Below are 22,909 nucleotides of genomic sequence, written 5' to 3' on the forward strand. Positions count from 1 at the left end.
AAAGCTGAATTCATTGAAACAGGAAAGAGCATTGAGTTGCCAGGGCTAGGAGGTAGGGAAATGGAGAAATATTAATCAAAATTCACAAATTTCCAGATACAAATAGGTACTGTGAAATTAATATGCTTTCTTGAACGGACTATGCGTTAAACCGCGCCATCATGCCTGCCCGGAGGGGAAAGGGTGTTGCCCCATTCGCCCTCTCCTCTCTGGAAAGAAAGATGGTGGCTGCATGGGAGCCTTGTGGACAGCAGGTATGAGCTGGGGGTCGGGGGCGACAAAAACCTCATGGGAAGGGGGGGCGTTCGGCCCGTCCTTCACGCCCTACCGAGGTCACCAGTTGCCTCCCATGAGTGACTCTCCGGCACGGCCACGACTCCAGAGCACAGAAACCAATCTCTTAGTTATCTGACTTTTAGTAGAAATACTTCCAGGGTTAATAAGTAAAATAGCAGAAATTCAAAACCAACATTTAATTCTTGAACCCAGCTGTAGAAAGCAAATCATTTCACAACGCTTTTTCAGCATGTCTGATTTGGGGGGGGGGTATAAAATCTAAATAATAATGGTGTATCTTTTATCGAAACAATGAATCTAGTCAAAGTAGATAGAGTGTTAACTAGAACTCATCTGCCTCACAGGAATTGGGAGGAGTGGGAGTTGGGGTTCTATTGGAGTTCGTGGTAAAAAATAAGTATTGGTAAAGGGAAATGTGTTTGATATTTACATGACTGAGACCTAAACCTGAAAGCTCTGTAACTTTCCCCACAGTGATTCAATAAATAAATAAATTATTAAAAAAAAGAAATTAATATGCTTTCTGGTGAATAAATTTAATAATATTATAGGGGAGAGAGCAAGAGCAAATACAAGTGGCTGTATTTGAATGTAAAGTATTCGATACTCGGCACTGGATCCCTGGTACCACACAGCAGCCTGAATACCACTGAGATGGCCCTGTTTAGAAACCCAGTGATACTATATTATATACTTGAACGTTATTAAAAAATTAGATATTAAATGTTTACACCACACACCCCCAAAAACTGTGGTTGGTTAGTGCTATGGTGGTAACTGTTTTGTAACACATGGGCATATTAAATAAACAAAGTATACATCTTAAAATTATACCACATTCTATGTTAATTACATCTCAATAAAATAGGGAGGGGGGAATCTGCCAAAAATAACTGACCACTCAAAGTATCATTAGATAAACTCATCATTCTCCTTTGAGGACAGAGAGCCATGGTTTGTGTGGTCTTAAGTTGATTCAATTTGGAGAGTTCTTTAGGAATATGAATCCAGAGAGCCAGAGTGATACACACAGTTGGTATGGCTCTTACCTTGCATATGCCTGACCTGACTGCCAGGAGTGGTTCTTCAGCGTAGCCAGAAGTCAGCCCTCCAGTACTGCCTGATGTGCCCCTCCCTGAAAATAATTATGAATACACACTTGTATACTAATAAGAATAATTTTTGGCTTTGGGGCCACACCTGGATGTGCTCAGGGCTTACTCCTGGTTCTGTACTCAGGGATCACTCCTGATAGGTTCAGGGAACAAGTAGGGGTGCTGGGAATTGAACCCAGATTGTCTAGGTGCAAGCCAAATGCCTTACCCACTGTACTGTTGCTCTGGCCCCCTCCTTTCTTAATGAACTAGTCAAATAGCAAATTCATTAACTTCTATCAGTTTGCAATGGAAAGACCGATGATTATTATTCAATCCTCAAGATTTCACAGCAGGGAGGTCATTATGGATCTCACATACTACCTGCATCCCACATACAGGATGATTGTGGTACACAGTTCCCGGGATGGCAGCCATCAATTCCTTCCCTGGTACTCTTGAACCACTTGTGATTGGGATATTTTCTCTCAGGATTCAGCTACCATGTTGTGGAGCTGAAACCATGTAGAAAGGCCACATCTGCCATCCTCAGTTACCTTCTCAGCTGATAGATCATGTAAACTGCTAGCCATGTGTGTAGGCATTTTGGACTTCCAGCCCATCAAATCCTTAGATGACTAAACTGACCTTCGCTTGTGACCACTGAGTCATGAAGTCTATCCATGATGGACTCCAAGGGAGAATTACCCAGCTGCACCCAGTTAACCCACAGAGTGATGAATGTCATAATAATAAATATTCTGTTAAGCCTCAAAGTTTAGGGGTGGTTTATTTTGTATTCAACAAAGGAACAAAGGCTTTCTCTTAAGATAGGATTGGGACAGGAGACATAAGGCCTCTGGAATTTCTCCCTTGTCCTTGCTTGCTTCCTTCATTCCTGTCTTCCAGCACATAAAAACCTAAGAAGACCTCCACACCCCCAAATGCCTGTGTGGGGGGGGGGGGGGCGCAAAGAATAAATGAATGCTCATAGGTACTCATTCAAAATGCTTAATTTGGGGGATGAAGGAGTTGTCCATTTTGGCCTTTCAATATAAATCTAAATGGTTTTTAGGTTAACCTTATACAAGTTCTTTTCTATTCTCTTTCTGGAGGGATTTGGGCCCACACTTGGTGGTGCTCAGAAGTTCTCAGGGTGCCCAGAATCAAAGAGGGGTCGGCTGCATGTAAAGCAAGAGCTTTACCTGCTGTACAATCTCTGGGCCACAACTTATTTTCTTACCAGACTCCTGTGTCTATTTTTTTTAAAGGGCTCCGAAATGCCAAAAAAACAAAAATTGTAAGACATTTTTTCTTTCCAGAATCCAGTAAGCAACAACTTTCCTTTCTCAGAGGTTAGAAAGCAAAATTCATTTTCATTTTTTTTTAAATTCTCTCTCTTCCATTCCTAAAATGAATTGGTGGGCAGTTCTTTTCTTACTTTTTATGGACACGTGTCTCAGCTGGGTTTCCTTTTAAGTTTCACAGTCCTCACTGCCAGTTTCCATTCTCCAGAGCCTGGCTGTCTGCCTCTCCTGCCTTTCCCTGTGCTGAAACTCCCACCGCAACGTTTATCATGCCTTGCCCCTTGCTTCAGCTTTTCTCTGCTTCCTTGGGTCGAGTTCAAAGCCCTTCATAATAATTAGATCTTTTATAGCTAACAGCCCTCCAAGCTAATCTTTCAAACTCTGTAACCCCATAAAGCAAATTCTATTTCACACCATTCCTTCTTTTTTCCCTCATCCTACTCATCTTGTCCTTCTTCATATTATATAGTTCTCCTTCCCACCTCTGAGTGCCCCTCGCCTCTCAGGAAGCAGGAATCACAGGGTTTGGGACTGATTCTTCTTTGGCGAGTTTCACCTTCTAGCTGGCCAAAACTTCAAATTCCTTGAGAACATGTTCCCCAGTGTTCTACTCAATAAACACGACTGGACTCATGATCCCTATGTAAAGAGCCAGTGAAGTTTTGTGGTTTTGATGGACTAGGAAGAGAAGCCAGCAGCAAATATTTATGATGCCTCTGTGCTAAGTATTTTGTATATGTGGCTGAATCTGTTCCTTGGGTGCCCTTCCCTATAACAACTGTATTTTTCTTTTTTTGAAAATGCTGAAGAAAATGAGACAACTTTCTTAAGGTCACCCAGCTAGTAACTGAAGGGAAAGAGCTTGGAGTCAAAACTGATAATCAGTCTTGACAGAGTTTCTTCCTTTCTGTTTTCCTTCTTTTTATTTTATTTTATTTTATTTTATTTTTGGCTTTTTGGGTCACACCTGATGAGGCTCCAGGGTTACTCCTGGCTCTGCACTCAGGAAATACTTCTGGTGGTGCTCAGGAAATCATATGGGATGCTGGGGGTTGAACCTGGGTCTGCTGTGTGCAAGGCAATGTCCTACCCCCTGTACTATCACTCAAGCCCCTTGACAAAGTTTCTAACCACTACATCACACTTTTGAGGGGTCCAGAGATTTTAAAAATGATTTTGCTGGGCCGGAGCAATAGTACAGCAGGTAGGGTGTTTGCATTGCATGCGGCTGACCTGGTTCAATCCCCAGCATCCCACATGGTCCCCGAGCACTTCCAGGAGTAATTCCTAAATGCAGAGCCAGGAGTAATCCCTGACTGCCACTGGGTATGACCCCCTCTCCCCCCAAAAAAAGATTTTGCTCTTGTTACTCTTTGTTTCGGGATATAATACCTGATTATATGTGCTGCCTACTCCTGGATTAGTGCTTGGGATGCCATGCGGTGCCAGGGATCAAACTCAGGGCTCTCACATGCAAAGCATGTACTCCAGTCCTTTGAGCCATGTCCTTGATTTAAACATTTTTTTTTCTCTTTACCATGCATAAGTAAACACTATCTTAGGAAACTTTCTTCCAAACTTATACATCCCTATCTGTGTGTTTACACATGAGCATATTGTGTTCCTGCTTAGGGTCATGCTCTTTGTATAAATAATCACATTCTATTTCCCTGATGTAGTTTGTCCATTCCTGCTTGTCAAACGTCCAGTTAGTTTGTTGTGAATTGACCAGCCTTGCAGAGAGAATGTATGCAATTAAAATGCCTTTTTTACCCCTCTAAAATGAGGGTTTTGCTTTGGGGCCTGAGAAGCTACCAAGAACCAGAAGACAGTAAATGTTGAGAAGTCAACATGAACCCTTAACTATTTCCCATGCTGTCCAAGGAGACAGCAGGGGGATCACAAACAAAATAGTCAGTCTCTGCTAATATGAAAGTGAGGACTAAGAATCCCTGTGGGTGAAGCCTTCCAGAAGCCGGTGGGGAACGAAGGGCAGTGTTCACTGAACCTGCTGTTCTAGGCACCAGGATCTGTCCCAGCAGCTCACAGACCTTCTCATCTGCCTTGCCCAGCACCCTGTGTGCCAATGGCGCTGCACCCATCACAGACAGGGGAATGGCAGGGTAAACTAACCTGGGGCTGGGGCTGGAATTCGGATCCCAGTGTAGAAGATTCCAGTGTTTTCCTTCTTGTTGTTGCTATTGCTACAGTCTTGGGGCCACACCTGATGGTGCTGAGGGGGGTCATCCGGTACCAGGGACTCACACACATGAGGCCTCTGCCCTGCCGCTGAGCTTTACCCCTGGCCCTAACAGAAAAGAAGTCTTTATAGAGAAGGGACCAGTATGGTAAGAATAATTGTAAATGATCATTTTGAACAGGAACTGAGTGTTGAAAGTAGGTAAAGAGATATACCTGATAATCTTTCAGTATCTGTATTGCGAATCATAAGGCCCAAAAGGAGAGAAAGAGAGAGAGAGAGAGAGAGAGAGAGAGAGAGAGAGAGAGAGAGAGAGAGAGAGAGAGAGCCTGTCAGAGGCAGGGGTATAGGGAAACTTGAGACATTGTACACTGGTGAAGGGATGGGTATTGGAATATTATATGACTGAAACCCAATCAACAACCTTGTAATTGTGTGTCTCACTATGATTCCATTAAAACAAATAAATAAATAAAAAGACTTTTCAGATGAAATAACCAGTAATACCTCTGTAAAGAAAAAGAGAGAGCTTGAGCGTTTGTGAGTTAGGCAAAATCCCTGGCCGAGACAAATCTTTACCCCCAAGAAAACTAACACCGAGAGGAAACTGGGTCCTGAGGGTTCCGTCTGGCAGGGAGGAACAAAGATGAGTGAAGGGGCAGGGAACACTTCCAATGCCCCTTCTCCACCCCTGCCTGCCTTGCTCTTCCAAGTGTTCAAAGGAGGCCAAAGGCAGCAGTGGCCTTGTGCAGAGGCCCGTGAGACAGTGGCAGCTGCAGAGATCCTAGGAGGAAGGGCCTGTGGTAGGCCAGGACCGGCTAGAGCAGGGAACATCCAGAGGTGAGACAGCAGGCGGGCCTGCTGCGAGCACTTCCACATGGACTCGTGGCAGGGAGAAACCTCCTGGAAAAGCAGACGAGGAGCGTCTGGGTGCCAGAGCTGCTGAAACCACGAATCCTTTTCTTCTCCGCTTGAGCTCATCCAAGAGGGCATGAAACAGGGTCACTGTGAGGAGCTTCCTTGGGCTGGGCTGGCTGGTGTGTCCCCTCCTGTGGAGAGGGGCTGTGTCGGAGGCAGCTCCACAGGCAGTGGGGCGCTGGGGTGGGGACCCCAACTCGCACAGGCTCCTCTCACGCTCCACCAACAGGCTATGCTTGGCTGGAGGGGGCCTCGCGTGGAATTTAGTTCTTGGCTAAAAATCCCCGCCTCAGACCTCGGAAGACGTGCGGGAGGTTCAGGGAACCTGGCGGCTGAGCTTGGGGTTTGGCAAACTCCAGATTTTTCCAGCGCCTGGTGTTCAGTGAAACTGAAAATGCTTTTTGGCTAGAAACCTTTCTCTGATTTGTAAACCCGTGTGTGTGTGTGTGTGTGTGTGTTTGTGTGTGTGTGTGTGTGTGTTTTAAACATAAATTGGATCCACATGTTTCTGATTTATTTTTATTTAACTCATCAAATTGAATTAGAAGCTACAATGATGAATGGGGAACAATGTTGATTTCCAAGAAGATTTTTGAGCTCTTTTTCTTGGAACTTAATCACATTTCTCCCCGCTACCCATGACCGTTGAAACTACCAGACGGTGCTGGGTTTGAAATTTAGAATCCAAATGTGAAGTAAAGATCCCTACTTGGGAAGGATGCAGCATTGAAGGGGATGTTCTTAGGAAGTCCCAGTTAGAAAGGGGCTGGCTAAGATGACTAGACACTTGACATAAAGCTTCAGGGTTACCCACAGATATCTTTAAGCAGCTTTTTTTCTGGCGAAGGACCTTCTCATCACCCAGGGAAAAGGCATCTCTACTTTAATGGCTAAGGTTTCGAATGGTCCCCTGGGCCCACCTTTCTTCTGCAGTCTTCCATAGGAACTGATTCAATTGCTCCTTCTCTTCCCTCTAACCTATCCTCCCCCAACTCAGCTCTGTGGAAGTACTCCATCTGGAATCATTTAGAACAGACAAGAATCTCAGTCTCGTGCAAAGAAATTTTGCGATCTACACTATATACCCATTAAGCTAAATTACAGGAACAATATCTTTCTTTTGCATAGTGTTGCCTGGGTTAGGCTGGCAAAAACCAGTCTTTGCTCCTTCTACCACACTGTCATTTTTCTACCGCTCCAGCTGCATACAGGCATGTTCTGCCACTGAGTTCCCTGGAATAAAGGGATTCCTCAGATCCCCTTGATCCCTAATTCAGGGGGCTGCTTGGTCACCATCCAAAGGAATTGGCTTCAACCAAGCTTTTCACTCAGCCAGATGGAATTAGAAAGAGCTGGGTACAAATAACCACCATGCTACTTCACAAAGGCATAATTTTGGGGGAAATGACTTCATTTCCCTGTATCCCATTTTCCCAGTCTATAAAAATGGATCTAACAACTAACAACATTCCCCTTCACAGAGTTACCATGACTTTTAAGTGGGATGTTGTGTGTTTAAAAACCAAAACAGGGGCTGGAGCAATAGCATAGCAGGTTGGGTGTTTGCCTTGCATGCAGCACACCCGAGTTCGATTCCCAGCATCCTATATGGTCCCCTGAGCACCGCCAGGAACGATTCCTGAGTGCATGAGCCAGGAGTAATGCCTCTGCATCACCGGGTATGACCCAAAAAGCAAAACTAAAATAAGCCACACATGCTAGGGGAAAAGGCAGCTCAGATAGAGAAAGGAGCACCAAGTAAAGGGTGTTGGGAGGATCCTCCCAGGATGAGATGCATGCTGAAAGTAGATTATAGACCGAACATGATTGCCACTCAATGCCTCTTTTGCAAACCACAGTACCCAAAAGGAGAGAACCAAAGGGAATGCCCTGCCACAGGGGTGGGGTGAGATGGGCGGACTGGGGGTGGGAGGGATACTGGGAGCATTGGAGGTGGAGAATGGGCACTGGTGGAGGAATGGGTACTCGATCATTGTATAACTGAAACCCAAGCACAAAAATTTGTAAGTCTACAACTGTACCTCATGGTGTTTCACTAATAAAAATTAAAAAATAAAATAAAATTTAAAAAACCGTATTGGAGCTAGAGAGGTGGTACAGGGGTGCCTGTCTTGCACACAGTCAACACTGGTCGAATCCTCAGTACTACATATGGTCCTGAGAGCACCACCACTAGGAATGATCCTCTTCCCAGCTCCACCCCTTCAGGTACAAAGCCATGTGGCTAAGTATCCCCCCTACCTCGGAAAAATACCCCATATTATTTAGTTAATTTGTTGTTACTTTTTATTTAGAAAAAAATACTCTACACTTTCTATAGTTCATTTGACTCTGCTCTTTTCTGAGAGCACTCAAATTGTCCTGAGGATGCTGGATTCCTTCAAAATCTTCTCCAAACCTCACCAATCCCAAAACCACAAATCCACTACCCTGAAAAAGCATTCCCACCAGAGAGGTGACATGAAGATTCTATTCAGCTGACAGGAATATGTATTATTCTTTATGTGTCTCCCACTCAGGCCGAAGTCTTAAACCCAGAGTCTCTCCTTGTGATCAACAGAGGCAAGGGATGGAAAATCACCCTGTAATGAGACCCTTCTCTCCAGACCAAACTGAACTGCTGTTCACGTGATTCCAAAAGTATAGATGTGTGGGCTAGATTGAGAGTATAGAAGGCAGGGGCTGGACTTGCATGCCGCCAAGCCAGGGTCTATCCCTAGCACCCCATATGGTCACCAGGAGTGATCCTCAAGTGCAGAGCTAGGAGTACGTCCAAAGCATCACTGGGTATGACCCCCAAACAAACAAACAAACAAAACCAATAAAAGTATAGTGTGTGTGAGAGAAAGAGTGAGAGAGAGAGAGAGAGAGAGAGAGAGAGAGAGAGAGGTGAGTGAGATTTCTCTTTGCTTTAAGGAGCACAATGGAAGGGCCAGAGCAATAGTACAGTGGGTAGGGTGTTTGCTTTGCATGTGGCTGACCCGGGTTTGATCCCCGGCATCCTATATGGTCCTCCAAGCACCACCAGGAGTATTTTCTGAGTGCAGAGCCAGAAGCAACCCCTGAACCTCAGCATTGCTGGGTGTGACCCAAAAAGGAAAAGGAAAAAAAAGAGGCACAATGGATATAAAAATAGAAAACAACAAAAAAGTGGAAGAACAAAAAAGCAGCACAGTGGTTAGCTGGTATTTCCTGAGACCCTCAGGCAAGCAAAAAGGGGATGACCCCACTGAGAACTTTTGGAAAATACTTCTCTTTCAAGACTGGGGTAAAGGGAAGTAGAGACATCTGTGAGTCCAGTCTGTCTTCCTTCCTTCCTTCCTTCCTTCCTTCCTTCCTTCCTTCCTTCCTTCCTTCCTTCCTTCCTTCCTCTCTTTCTCTCCCTCCCTCCCTCCCTCCCTCCCTCCCTCCCTTCCTAATAAAAGCTATGGTCCTCCTGTTAAGCAGAACTGCTCTGAGGACTCAGCAAGAGAAACTGCAGGATGAACAGTAGTGATTGTTTCCCACGAGCCGACCTCACATAACATCTTGGAAGATATTAGGATATGCGTATTGTGCCTGATATTTTCTAGTTAATTCCCTCTCCATGGCCTCTTAATTTTCTGTTTGCATGTAGTCCAGCTACCTGCTTCAGGGATTCTAAAGCACCCTGAGGAGATGCCCTTGCTTGGGGCCCTCCGGAAAGGAGACCCTTGGGTGCCTGACTGAACCCAGACATGATGGTGCAGGTAGGGACCACAGCCGGAAGGTCATGTAACAGACTGAGTGGTCACTGGCAGCCAGTCTCAGCCGGGCCAGTCACTTTTTCTCGCACAGCGGTAGGGCGTTTGCCTTGCACGCAGCCAACATGGCCGACCCGAGTTCGATTCCTCCGCCCCTCTCGGAGAGCCCGGCAAGCTACCGAGAGTATCTCGCCCGCACGGCAGAGCCTGGCAAGCTCCCCATGACTTTTTCTCTAGTCATCTGAAATGGGCAGAGTAAGAAGCTAAGCTGGCTGGTCACCAAGACAAGAAACGTGGCCGCCCACATTCACTGCAGTGGAAAGGACAGATGGAAGTGACAGACTCTTGCTGTGAAGGCTCTCCCAGGCTGCCTGGATTCCAGAATCACCCTTCAAGAGAGCCTGGCTCTTCCAGGTGGACATGAAAGACATCTATTTCAACATCATTAAAAGAAACATCTCCAGGGGCCAGAGAGATGATACAGTGGGTAGGGCACTTACCTTGCATGTACAGTCAGAATCAGAGTGCTGGGTTCAATCCAGTACCAGTGGGTAGGATGCTTGCCTTGCATGAGCAATCAGAATAAGAGTGCTGGGGCTCAATCTCCAGCATTCTATGGTCCCTGCCAGGAGTGATACCTGAGTAGGGAACCAGGAGTAATACCTCACGACTACCAGGTATGGCCCAAAGACAAACAACAAACAAACAAAAAAAAAAAAAAAAAAAAAGGAAAGAAAAAGAAAGAAAGGAAAAAAAACCTCTTTTGCTTTGTTCTTCGGCAGGCTAGGTTGCTGTTTTGTCCAACCAAAGGAGCCTTCATGAAGACAGCACTGAGCCCGGGGAGCCCACAGATACGGAACTAAGTACCCTGGGCACTATCAAGATGGGGCCCGCAGGCAGACGGCCCTCCACCTCCATTCACCCTGCTCTCTCCACTGCAGAAAAGGCACAGCTCTGCTCCCCCAACCTCTACTGCTTGTAGCTAGGAGAGGTCAGGATGCAAATGAGGACCTGCTGGGACAGAGAGGTGGCCCTGTTCCTCCAGTCCTGCATAAACATGCTATGCTTGGAGCTGTGACCACCACCTTGGATCTGTGAAGGAAGCATCTGAGAAGCAGAGGTGTCAGCCCTGGCACAGAACAGGTGGCTACCCCAACAGGAGCACCCCCTAAATCTAGCCTCCATTTTGGGGGGGGGTCACATCTGGCAATGCACAGGGCTCTGCATTCAGGAATTACTGCTCATGATGCTCAGGGGACCATATGTTATGCTAGGAATTGAACCCGGGTGGGTCACGTGCAAGGCAAACACCCTACCCGCTGTGCTACTGCTCCAGCCCCTAGCCTCCATGTTTAAGTGGAAAAAAAAAAAAGATCCTTACCCACTATAAGGGTAATCTTTCACTTCGAAGCAAACTCTTTTCCAAATGAGATGCCCTAAATAGAACTTATTATTTCGGGTATAAGAATACATGACTTGGTTGTTTCCGGGCCAGGGTGGGACTGAGAGGTGCTGGGGGACATACCCAGTGGTGGGACACCCAAGACCTCCCTGATGCAAGGCAAGTACTCGAGCATGCTGTGTCACTTACCAGGTCTCAAAGAGAATTTTGCTTTGTTCTGGTTTGGGGGGGCACATCTAACAGTGCCTGGGGGACCAAACAGTGCTGGGGTTTGAACTGAGATCTCCCATATGCAAAGCCTGTATGTGGGCTATAAACTTTATAGCTCTTAGAACTATCTCCTCAGCCCTGAAACAGGTCTTTTGCGGGGGAGTTGTTGGGCCACCCTGGTTGTTTTCAGGGCTTACTACTCTTGGCTCTGTGATCAGGGATCATACTTGGAAGGGATCAGGGGAACATATCGGATGCTGGGAATTGAACCCAGGTCAGCTGTGTGCAAGGCACACACCTTAGTACACCTTACCTGCTGTACTATCTCTCTGGCCCTACAAAACAGAGCTTTTCAAACCAAAATATGTGACTAAGTTGTTTCTTGATTAACTTCTCTAAACTTCAGCTGAATGACCACAACTTTCTAGGTAACTGAAATCTACTGAGGTGATAAACTATGTACAGGAACAACTATGCTGAAGGGAAGAAAACCAAAATAGCATCTGAGGCAGCTGCCCCAGGGCAGAGAAGAGGAGCCCTGAGGAGAGAGGAAATCAGGGAGGTTGCCCCGGTTGAAGTATTTCAGTTAAATCCTAGAGTAAAAAAAAAGAAATCTGGATGTTTGGAGGAGGGAAGAGCATTTGTGGCAGGAAGGAAAGGTTAGAGCAAATATAGGAAACTCAAGGTCGTGTACAGGAAATAACAAGTTCATTCTAGTTCATTCTAGCTGGTGCAAGGGATTTAAGGTCAGATGGTGAAATCAGATGAAAGAATAACAAGACTTGAAGGCCAAGCAAGAGTGTCTGAGCTTTATCCTCCAAGCCCTGCTGTGCTGTTTAAGACAGGAGCAGTCAGAATCACAGTACTTGTTTAGAAAAGTGTGTCACATGTGAACATACGGTGTGGAGCAAGGTACCAGGGAATGCTAGGAGAGGCCACACAGTGCTCAAGCAGGTGATGTGTGGAGGAACCAGGGCTGTCCAAGTGAGAATCAAGGAGGGAAAAGAAACAGGCAAGAGAGACACTGCAGAAGGACACGTGATGTAAGTGGGCTATCGTCTGGCTCTGGCCTATATAAGTCACAAGCAGAAAATACTGTCATTTGATCACTTGACATCCTGTTAATCATTGACCTGCTTGAGTGGGCACCAGTAACATCTCCATTCATCCCTGCCACGTGCTAGTGTAGCCCAATGGCGTCTGCTCATTCTAGGAACACGAACAGCCTCAAACCGATGTTTCAGGGTCTTGATGAAGAAGTCTGACCATCTCATAGGTGGGCGGCTACGCGATCTTTTGGTTGTGGAATCCAGTTGGTAATGGCTCTAGTCCAACGATCATCTCCAAATCTCATTACGTGTCTAGCCCATCTGATTTTTGATGCCTTGGCAAATGAGACAGCGTCCCTGAATATTTACCATCGACGGAGGTTGGAACTCTGAATTCTTTCTCTCATTTGAGTGAAGTGGTGATACTCTAAGCATAGCTCTTTCAATTCCTCTTTGGGAGACCCAAATAGTGAATAGCGTTCTCATCCTGTTTTCATAGGGCCCAGGTCTCTGAGGCGTATGTTAATGCAGGAAGAACAGTGGAATCAAAGAGATGTGCTCGGAGCTGGAGATTCTTTGTTCTCTTTGCAATTTCTTCAATGCTCTTGAAGGCATTACAAGCTGCTCTCTTCCTCCTGCACAACTCAGGTGCTAGGTCATTTGTCATGTTGACTTCTTGACCTAAGTACTCATAACTGTTGCATTCGGAGATGGTCGTTCCGTTGAGAGCGAATGGAACGTCAGGAATGAGACCCTTTCTCATAAATGTTGTCTTCGTGAAATTCAGCTGTAGTACAATCTTTCCACACTCCTGGTCGAAGTTGGCCAGCATTTGTGCTGCTTGGCTGATGTTTGGTGTTTGGTGTTATTAGAATGATGTCATCAGCGAAGGGGAGGTGGCGTAGTTGACGACCATCTATCTTCACTCCCATTCCTTCCCATTCCAGTCATTGCATGACGTTTTCGAGGGCACTGAAGAGTTTTGGTGAAATGGTATCACCCTGCTGAACCCCTCTCTTGATGTCAATGATTACCTTCCTGTAGAATGGTGAGATCCTGGAAGTGAATTCGTAATACAGAGGATCCTGATGTCCTGATGTATTGAATTTGAACACCCTGTTTGGCTAGGGCCTCGATGACTGATTCAGTTTCAACAGAATCAAAGGCCTTCTTTAAATCAATGTATATTAGACAGAGTGGCATCTTGAACTCCCGAGAAACCTCAATGAGCTTGGTTATGGTGTGGATATGGTCGACTGTGCTTACTCCTTTTCGGAAACCAGCTTGCTCGCATGGTTGTCCTTCATCTAGTGTTCTGCCAATCCTATTCAGGATGTCTCAAGTCAACAGCTTGTAGATGACAGGCAATAGGCAGATTGGGCGATAGTTGCCAATGTTGTGGATGTTTCCCTTTTCCCTTTTTGTAAAACCTGCTGATTTTCCATTGGGACAGAACCCTGCTTTCAGACAGGTAGCGTGTGAAGAGCCGAGCCAGTGTATTGATGAGTACTGACAGCAGGCTCTTCAGGTGTTCGGGTCTGATCTTGCTGGGTTGGGTGCTGTTCACTTCTTTACCGACGAAATGGCGTGTCAAATTTTGGAAGGGAGAACACTGGGGACAACATATCCATCCTGCGGAATTTGGTATGTGGGCAGGTGGACATGGCTATCGAAGAGATCCAAGTAGAAGTCATGGATAATCTCCATTGCCCTACTGGAAGATGTGATTTGTGATAGACCCATCAGGATGTCGGAGGGCAGTCATCTTGGTCTTGTAGTTTGCGAAGGATAGACGGGCATTACCAATGCTTTCCCCAGCTTCTGCTGCATCTGCCAGTGCTGCTGCTCTTCTCTCTTTGAGGTCTTCCCTTATTGCTTCTCTGCACTGCGTTGCGAGCTCAGATGTTTGCCTGTGGTTGCCTGAGGTTTGCGCCAAGTCACATTGGCGAATGAGCTCAAGAGTTTTCGAAGACAGGCCTCTTTTTGTGGCTATCTCTTTTGGCATTCCTCGCACAATCATGGAGGTGCTGAACCAGCTGACTGTATTCCTCATCAATGTTGTCAATGATGGCATCTTCCCATGTTGCCGTAATAGTGCCAAAGAGCTCCCAGTTGGTGGTCGTTCTGGGAGTTCTCTTTTTAAACTTTGCAGCTTTTTCTCCCCACTCTGTGAAGTAGAATTTTGCACGAAGGAGACGGTGGTCTGATCCTGTTCGGAATTTTGAGACAACAGCGACATCAGTCAGGCAAAACCGATGATTGAATATGATGGTCAATTTCATTGTGGAACCGTCCACCGGGAGACTCTTATGTCCAACGTTTAGATTCGGCCTTCTGGAATTGTGAATTACCATGGATGGTCTTGGTCGACATGATGAACTCAGACAGTCTCTCACCCTGTTTGTTCCATTCTAGGCCATGGGTCCCGACGTGGAGTTCTTCGGCTGACCTTCTCGGTCCTATCTTGGGATTAAAATCACCGACAATGATCTTGTAGAAGATGTGGTTTTCTTTACAGAACTTCTCCAGCTCTATGTAAAACTTCTCAATTTCTCCTTCATCATAATTGGACATTGGTGCGTAGACAACAAAGATAGAAACTGCTGGCAGTGAGCCACATCTATTCAAGTGTAATTGTCCGATTCGGGTTGTTAGGCATTTGAATGAATCTATGTTTATGGTCAAGTTCATGTTGACAAGGACAGCGACACCACTGACTACCTCCACTACCCAGCCGCGACCACACTCCAGGACGCTTTCCGGACATTCGGGCCGAGACTCACGCAGGAGTGAAGCCCCACAGAACCAGGGAAGGGGAACTCTGTGACCTTGGACTCCAGGCTCAACGGACCCGGGAACAGAGATCCTCTGCCTGCTCCCAGCAGCCCAGCAGCCCTCCATTACCTCCACTACCCAGCCGCCGCCACATTCCAGGACGCTTTTTGGACTGCAAAGCAGCCACGCGACATATAATAAAACACTTAATACAAGATTACCCCACCATATTTAATGGGGTTCAAATATGGTTTGAACCATGGGAACACCTGCAAGGATGATTAGAGGCCGCCCTAAAAGCCTCTATCCCCCTCAGAGAGCCTGGCAGACTACTGAGAGTGTCCCGCCCACACAGCAGAGCCTGGCAAGCTATCTGTGGTGTATTCGATATGCCAAATCAGTAAAAACAATGGGTCTCGTTCCTCTGGCCTTTAAAGAGCCACCAATACGGCAGCATTAAGAAGCATGAGGAACGAAAGGCTGATAAAATCTCTGGGCCTAACTAGGCTACCAAAACGAAGAAGGACAAAATGACTGTCTGTACTTTCAACGCACGTGCGCTGGCATCAGATACATCCATCGAGGACCTGATGCTGCAAGCACAAAAGATCAAGTACAACATCATTGGTCTGACCGACACGAAAAGGCATCAATCACATCATGCCGTTTTTGACACTGGGGAAGAACTCTTCCTCAGAAAATACTGTATTGAACAAAATATACGCAAAACCTCAGGGGGTACCTCAGGCGCTGAAGACAGGAATGGTTTTATGTAGATGTTGGAATCGTGCACTTTCAGGTCATGGTCCCCGAGACCTCTGGTCACTCCGATAGTTGCCATTACTCGGGCCTAGGAAGAATAAGGGTGGTCAGCAACACACAGACACAGAGATCCCATTCCCACCCCAACAGAGCCATATGCTGGGAGAAAGATATAAGTTCGAGTTCTTCCTGCTTTTCTATGTCTCCTGCTAATGCTGTTACTATAAAGTGTCCATCAGAGCCATATACTTGAGGAGTGACTTTTGTACTAATTGGCTGAATTTAGTGGGTTACTGTAGTCTTCCTTCAGTTTTGCTTTTTTTGGAGACTGGAGGAAAGAACGCCCAATAAAATAAATGCGATATATGTGTGCTGTCTAAAGCTAAGGGAACCAGTTCAAACAAAATCTATTAGGATCCATTCATCCACCCATCCACCCATCCATCCACCCACCCATCCATCCATCCATCCATCCATCCATCCATCCATCCATCCATCCATCCACTCATCCACCCACCCATCCATCATTCCATCCATCCATCTGCTCTTTAAGTATTTATCAAATACCAGCTCTAACTCTTGTTCTGTGATATGCACTAGTAAAAGATGTAAAAAAATCAGGCAGCTCCCAACCTCCCAAGACTCATCTATTATGCTTTATGAGTGGCGAAAATAAACTGTTAGCGACTTTGTAACCTATGCTGCTAACATCTCCATAAATTCCCTCAGAGTAGAAAAGAACAAAATGTCACTGTAACTACAGGGAGACCCCAGAGATGAGATCTGACCTCACAAATGCTTTCTCTAAACTGCCAAATGTTTTAAAGAAGCAATAATGCTTTCTAAAGCAATTTTATTGCCTCATAGTCAGCTTAAATTATTGCCAGGACTATGAAGAATTAGGCCCTATGGGTTTATGTGAGGACACCATGCTTGGGGGTAGAAGGTCTTTCCCCACACAGAAGAACTTGGTAAGAAAAATAAGAGGCACATAAATAGCTACTGTCACTGTCACTGTCCTCCTGTTGTTCATCGATTTTGCTCGAGCGGGCCCAGTAATGTCTCCATTGTGACAATTGTTACTGTGTTTGGCCTATCGAATAGGTCATGGGTAGCTTGCCAGGCTTTGCTGTGGGGGCGAGATACTCTTGGAGGCTTGCCTTTAGATAAAAAATATGACCAGTGGCTGCAAAGACAGTGAGCAGGTCAGGTTGTTTGTCTCATAAACCGCCATGTCTGTTTCAATCCTTGGCATCCCAGATGGTCCCCTGAGCACTGCCAGGAGTGAGCCCTGAGCATGGGGTCAGGAGTGAACCATGAGCACCACTTTATGTGGTCCCATACCCAAAACAAAACCCAAACAACCCCCACCCTGCCTCCCAAAAAACGAATTAAAAAATGATCAGGTATTAAAAGAAATGAAAACAATGGGATCTGTGACTCTGGACAAATCTGCTAAGTTTCCTGCAGCAGGTGGTACTGAATTCAGTATAGAGGATGTGCAGCATGAGGCAGCTGCACAGAGGGAGATGGTGAGCTACTTGGGGGGTGAGGAAATGGGCCTGACACTTGCATCTTCAATAATATGCCCCGCCCGGTGTCAATTCGGAAATCCGAGTCTGATTCCTAACTCTTTGCTTGGGTTGTGCTCAGGGGCTACTCTCAACCCTGTGCTCTGTGCACAGAGCTTCCTCCTGGCTGTGTTCAGGGATCATCTGGGATGCTAGAGATTGAAAGCCGGATCAGCTGTATGCAAGACAACTGCCTTACCAGTTATATTATGTCTTTCTCGCCCCCTTCTGATGAGTGTTTTGGGGAGCACCCAGTGCTGAGGACCGAACTTGAATACAAAGCATGCACTTCAGCCCTTCGAGCTTTCTGGCAGTCCACGGTAGTTGTAAAGACCAGAGTCAAAGATGGTGGCATATGGATACGTGGTGCAAAGCTTGCAACCTTCTGGCTGGCTGGGCTGTAGGAAAACCCATTCTGCTGGGCGGCGGAATGCCTCTCTGGAGCTGAGGACAGTGATTCTGGGATAAAGCTCCGAGTCCCCTGCACCCCAGCTCTCCTGTGGTGGCAGCTTCTCTAGCTTGGTAAAGCAGAGGAAAGCATTTGAGTCCAAAAGAATGGGATGTTTCAGCTAATTATGGAACTTGTGTACAGAGTGTATAGGTGTTCCCTGCACACATCCAGAGAAGCATTCGAAGAAACAAAGTGAGACATAAATGATGGTCAAAATATTCTGACACTTAGGGGCAAAGAGGAAAGCAAAAAGCCCCATAAAGGGTCTGTCCTCTAGAACTGCTGAGGTACAGTTGTAAAGATTTCTCAAGATATCACACAGCCTCTTGATTTCTTGACAGTAGTATTCAATATGCCAAACACAGTAACAGCAAGTCTCACAACGGAGACGTTACTGCTTGAGCAAACCAATGAACAACGGGAGGACAGTGCTATAGTTTCTTGAGAGCCCAGAGGGAGAGTTCCTTCCCCTCTGTACTCTCTTTTAGGCCCCCATGGTGGCTTTTAAGAAGGTCAATAGGTACAGAGACAATTTGTCAGCTGTCCATTGCAGAGCCGTTAAGTCCTAATTAATACAAACACTCAAGGAACACAAATGCTATCCTAATGCTATACTGAAATAGGGAGCTCCGTGCTCTTTTAAGTCCAGCTGCTAGGGCCAAAAAGAGATTATAGAGGTAAAGGCAGTTGTCTTGCACAAACCACACCTAATTCAATCCCAGGCACCCTATTTGGTCTGTCTTCTGAGCCCCTTAAGGAGTGATCCCTGAGTGCAGTGCCAGGAGTAAGCCCTAAACATGGCTGGGTGTGGCACAAAAACAAATAATAAACCAATCTTACTGGTGATAATGATCTTAGATATTCCTCCTAGAAGCAGAGCCTTTCCCTTCCCAGGTCATGAGTCTTAGCGAGGGATGGTGAGATGGAAGGCCACCATCTCTAGAGACAGGGCAAGTTAGTTTAAAAGAGATCAGTAATTTGTATTTCATTTCCCTCCAAGAAGTGTTTTTTTCCAGTGATATCAGTGATAACCCTCTCCCCCCCCCCCCCACACACAGAGGAGTACTGAAGTTCTATCCATGAAAGGCATTCTTCAGCTTTTCTCTGAGTCATTTTTTCCTGATAAAAGTCATCATATCCTGAAATATTCGGCTGAAGAGTCTTCCTGATGTGACCTCATTTTTCACTTCTCACTGCAGCTCTCAGCAGGAAGCCTAAATAGATTCCTGTTCAGAGGAAGGCTGCAAAGGGTTCAGGTTTGCTCTGATTGGGAAACGGCCTCTACACCCGTCTCTGCCAGGAAGCGCGGCCTCCTCCCGCCTCCTCCCACATCATGCTACATGGATCCATTTTCCTTTGCACTGGAGCGACTCAGTGTTGGATTCAGGCTGAGGCACGGAGAGGTGCTGATGGACAGCCTTAGGGATCTCAGTGGGCTCTCCATGCAGGAAACACTATAGCTTAATTTTAGCAGTAAAGGAGAACTGCATGGTGGAATGAGAGAGCATATGAAGGAGGGATGGATCTATGGCCTGCTCCGCATCACCCGACGTTAGTTGTGGGATTGCATCTGAGTTACTTCACCTCAGATCTCCAGCCAGACAGACAAGAGAATGTCTGTGAACGCGGTCGTGCTTCAACACTACAGAAAGTTCTTCAAAAGAACTATGAAGAGGACATTACTTTCATGCCATTGATTTCAGTCCCTTGTGCCCACGGCCCCTTCCCTAGCCCAGCCATTCCTTGGACATTTGAGCACAAAGGACTGAAGGATGAGGCTTGTCCTTGCAAGCAGGTGTGCAAATCCAGAGCTGCTGAGTGGTACAAAGTTGTGTTCTCTCAGTCTGGGGGAATCTGTGAGCCTACCTTTTTGCCTTCTCCATAGATTAGTGGGAATTTCAAGTCATCATCTTCAATGGTTTTATATGCCCTGTAGGAGGATAAACAGCATTAAGACAACAACAAAAGGTTTGCACTGACTCAGTGACTCACTTCCTGACACGGGCTGCCGGGCTGCCAGGTTCTTTATTTTCCCCGAGACTCCATCCATTCTTCATACCACCCAAACCCCTTTCTTATTTGTTATTCTCCTGGCAGAACTCTCTCTCTCTCTCTCTCTCTCTCTCTCTCTCTCTCTCTCTCTCTGTGTGTGTGTGTGTGTGTGCACATGCACATACATCTTTCACCAAACTGGGAAACACCAAATCTTCCTACATTCGAAGATGGAGAAATAAAGCTAGCATATTCCCAATGAGCAAGAAGGAAGGTGGGATTCTGTCCTAAGCAGTTAGTGTCTGTGGAATAATGAAGCTTCCCAATAGTGACAGGGTTCTTGTCATTACTCTGAAACTGTGAGAAATAGCAGAGCTCAGAGCTGGGTGGAGTGTGAAACTGCTCTGAGAGCCAGTTCTCACCTTCATTGATTGTTTATACCAAAGCAGCCTTGCACTGGGATGGTCAGAAAAGGAGTATTTTGGAGTCGTTTGACCTCAGTCTGATATTCAAGGTTGCCTGAAAGTACTTTGTTTCACCATAGCTTCCAATTTGTTATTTGAGACACAAGAAAGAAAAATCTGTTGATGCTTTATGGTTTATTTCACACAGGGTTGTTCAATGAGTGTCTGCTTGCATGACTAAGGCAGGAGAGCAGATGAAAGTGTCCCTTGCAATCTTACTAAGGGACTTAAAATACTAGCAAGCAGGCTGGGGATGTGACTCTGTGCTGGAATGTACACATCACACATTGATCCCTGGTATCGCAAAAACAAAACAAACCAGGCAAAGTGGGCAACTCATTTACTAGTGCAAACACCTGGACAAGGAGCTCCATCTTGACCACAAGCAGTGCTGGGGATCTGCATGCAAGGCAAGCACCTCAACCCCTGTACTATCTCTCTACCTGGCCTCAATTTCCTTATCAGTAAAGTGAGTATGATCACACAGGATGGAAAGATCCTGGTACTTAGTCAGAAGTCAATCCTTGGAAGTGATTACAAATATTTAGTCAGTAACACCTGGTACACCAGTTCTTCTTGATGTACCATGGGGAACACTGCGATCTAGTTACCAACTCGAAGGAGTATAAGAAAGACTAAGTTTCTGTTAGGTCAGGTGGTAGAAGCAAGATGCTTTTCTAAAATAATTCTCCTGGGTTGGGGAAACTGCTCAAAAGGATCGTGCTTTGCTTGGATGAAACCTGGGTTTGACCCCCAGTATCACCTGGTCATCCAAGCACTGCCAGGATGGTGGGTGGTGTGGTCCCTCCCCCTGCAAAATTCTCTTGTTCGCATTAAAACAAAAGAAAACAAAATGGCTGCAAGAAATGGCCCTTCGGTCCTGGTATCTCTTGAGGGAACTTTGGAGTGAATCTGACATCAAATGTATGGCAGGTTTTTTTTTTCCTGCTTTTTGCTTTTTGGTAACACCCGGAGATGCACAGGGGATACTCCTGACTTTGTACTCAGGAATTAATCCTGGCGGTGCTTGGGGGACCATATGGGATGCTGGGAATAGTACCTGGGTTGGTCTCGTGCAAGGTAAATGCCCTCCCCACTGTACTATCGCTCCCTGTATGGCAGCTCTTGATATACAAAGGAATGCAACCTAATTTAAAAAGAAAGCAAACCCTAAATCTATTGCAATGATAGCATCAATGTCTAAGAAGTTATTGAGATAAGTTGTTCTTTCTAGTGGGTGCAGAATCTGTGACGTTCTGGCTACAGATGTGCCTGGTTTGGCTTGAGTACTGTGCTATGGAGCTCTGGGCAAAATCCCGAAACTCTGGGAATCTTCAGACCCTCATTAATCAGAGAGGCCAGCACTGTGCTCCCTGTAGTTTGGTGAGGACAGACATGGGAGACTGGGTGTAAAATGGCTAGAAAGGCTCTGGAAGGCTCTAGTATATGCTGAGAGCTCAGCAGTGCTTGCTGCTGTGTTAACGGTGCCCAGAAGTACTCTGCGAATTTAATTTTCAAATAATTGTTCCAACAAACAAAAACCCCAAACCTCAGACAGTACCATTTTCTTCCTCCCAAGTCCACTGAATTAACAAGCAGTAGAAATAGTTCCACTTGGATGTTTTCATATTTACATGAACTATTTAAAACACTGGTGTACAAGTCATTTGGGAAAACAAATAGAGCTATTATTAGAATCCAGACTCAGCTTGAATGGGTTTGTAGACCAATAGCTCTCAACCTTGGATACATGTTTAAGGGACTCAGAAGGCTTCAAAAACAATCCTTAGTCCCAGGTCAGACCTCAGAGCTATTAAATCTGAGTTTCCAGGGATGAACACCAATGTCATTACCTCACATTTTAAGGTGGCTGTCAATCAGCCCCTATGGGGTGAAACTCTATGACTCAAGGGGAATGAGAGAAATAAATGAACTGAGAGACTCTGAAATCAGCATGTGCTGTGCTTGGGCACCTAGGAGGGCACAGATGACAGGAGGGGGACAGAGGGGACTGGACGCTATGCTCCAGTCACCGGGATCTGGATTAGAGGGAAGACAAGAGGCAGCAGAACCAGAACCAATAATGGGGAATTAGAACTCAGAAGGGACAGACAAAGTGTATGATCAACAAGCTGGAAAAGGCAGGGAGAAAGCTGTTCTCCAACTCTACTATAAGTCTAAGTAATTAGATTTTCTCAGTGTAGCAAATATTAGGAATCACAAATCTGTACTACCAGAATTCTGAAACACTCATTTGGATTGGTCACCCAAATATATCAGAACAATTGATGTGCCAATATTGCATTTTAATATAGTATATTATATATAAATTACATATAAAATATATATTATACTATATGTTACACACACACATATGTATTTTTGGCACTACCCAGGATGTTCAGTGATCATTCTTAGTGAGCGTGGGAGATCATGTGGGGTGCTGGGGATTGAACCCGGGTAGACCACGTGCAAGGAAAGTATCCGACCTGCTGGACTATTTACTGCTCCAGTCCTGACATAGTATTAAATTTTAGCTTGTTTCACATCACCTCTAGGCCATAGGCTTAGCTGGATATTTCCAACTGGTCCTTGGTGTCTATAAACTCACTCCGGGGTTGGCAAGAGAATAATGAGTTGGTAACTTGAGAGTTCAGAGAGATAAAGTATTTGG

At 45.8% G+C, this 22,909-nt stretch overlaps 1 protein-coding gene across 1 annotated transcript in view; it reads right to left on the reverse strand.

Annotated features, from left to right (window-relative positions):
* The window catches only part of PPM1H (protein phosphatase, Mg2+/Mn2+ dependent 1H), a 321,888-nt gene that overhangs the window by 38,779 nt on the left and 260,200 nt on the right, over positions 1-22,909 (reverse strand). Inside the window, exons 7-8 of the mRNA XM_056117678.1 lie at positions 19,646-19,709; positions 15,738-15,845 (exon numbers count right to left, since the gene is read on the reverse strand). Of these exons, the coding sequence (XP_055973653.1) occupies positions 15,738-15,845; positions 19,646-19,709 (172 nt within the window). The remainder of the gene's footprint in view (positions 1-15,737; positions 15,846-19,645; positions 19,710-22,909) is intronic.

This window comes from Sorex fumeus, unplaced genomic scaffold, assembly GCF_029834395.1.
Source record: "Sorex fumeus unplaced genomic scaffold, SorFum_2.1 ptg000035l, whole genome shotgun sequence".
Classification (NCBI taxonomy): Eukaryota; Metazoa; Chordata; class Mammalia; order Eulipotyphla; family Soricidae; genus Sorex; species Sorex fumeus.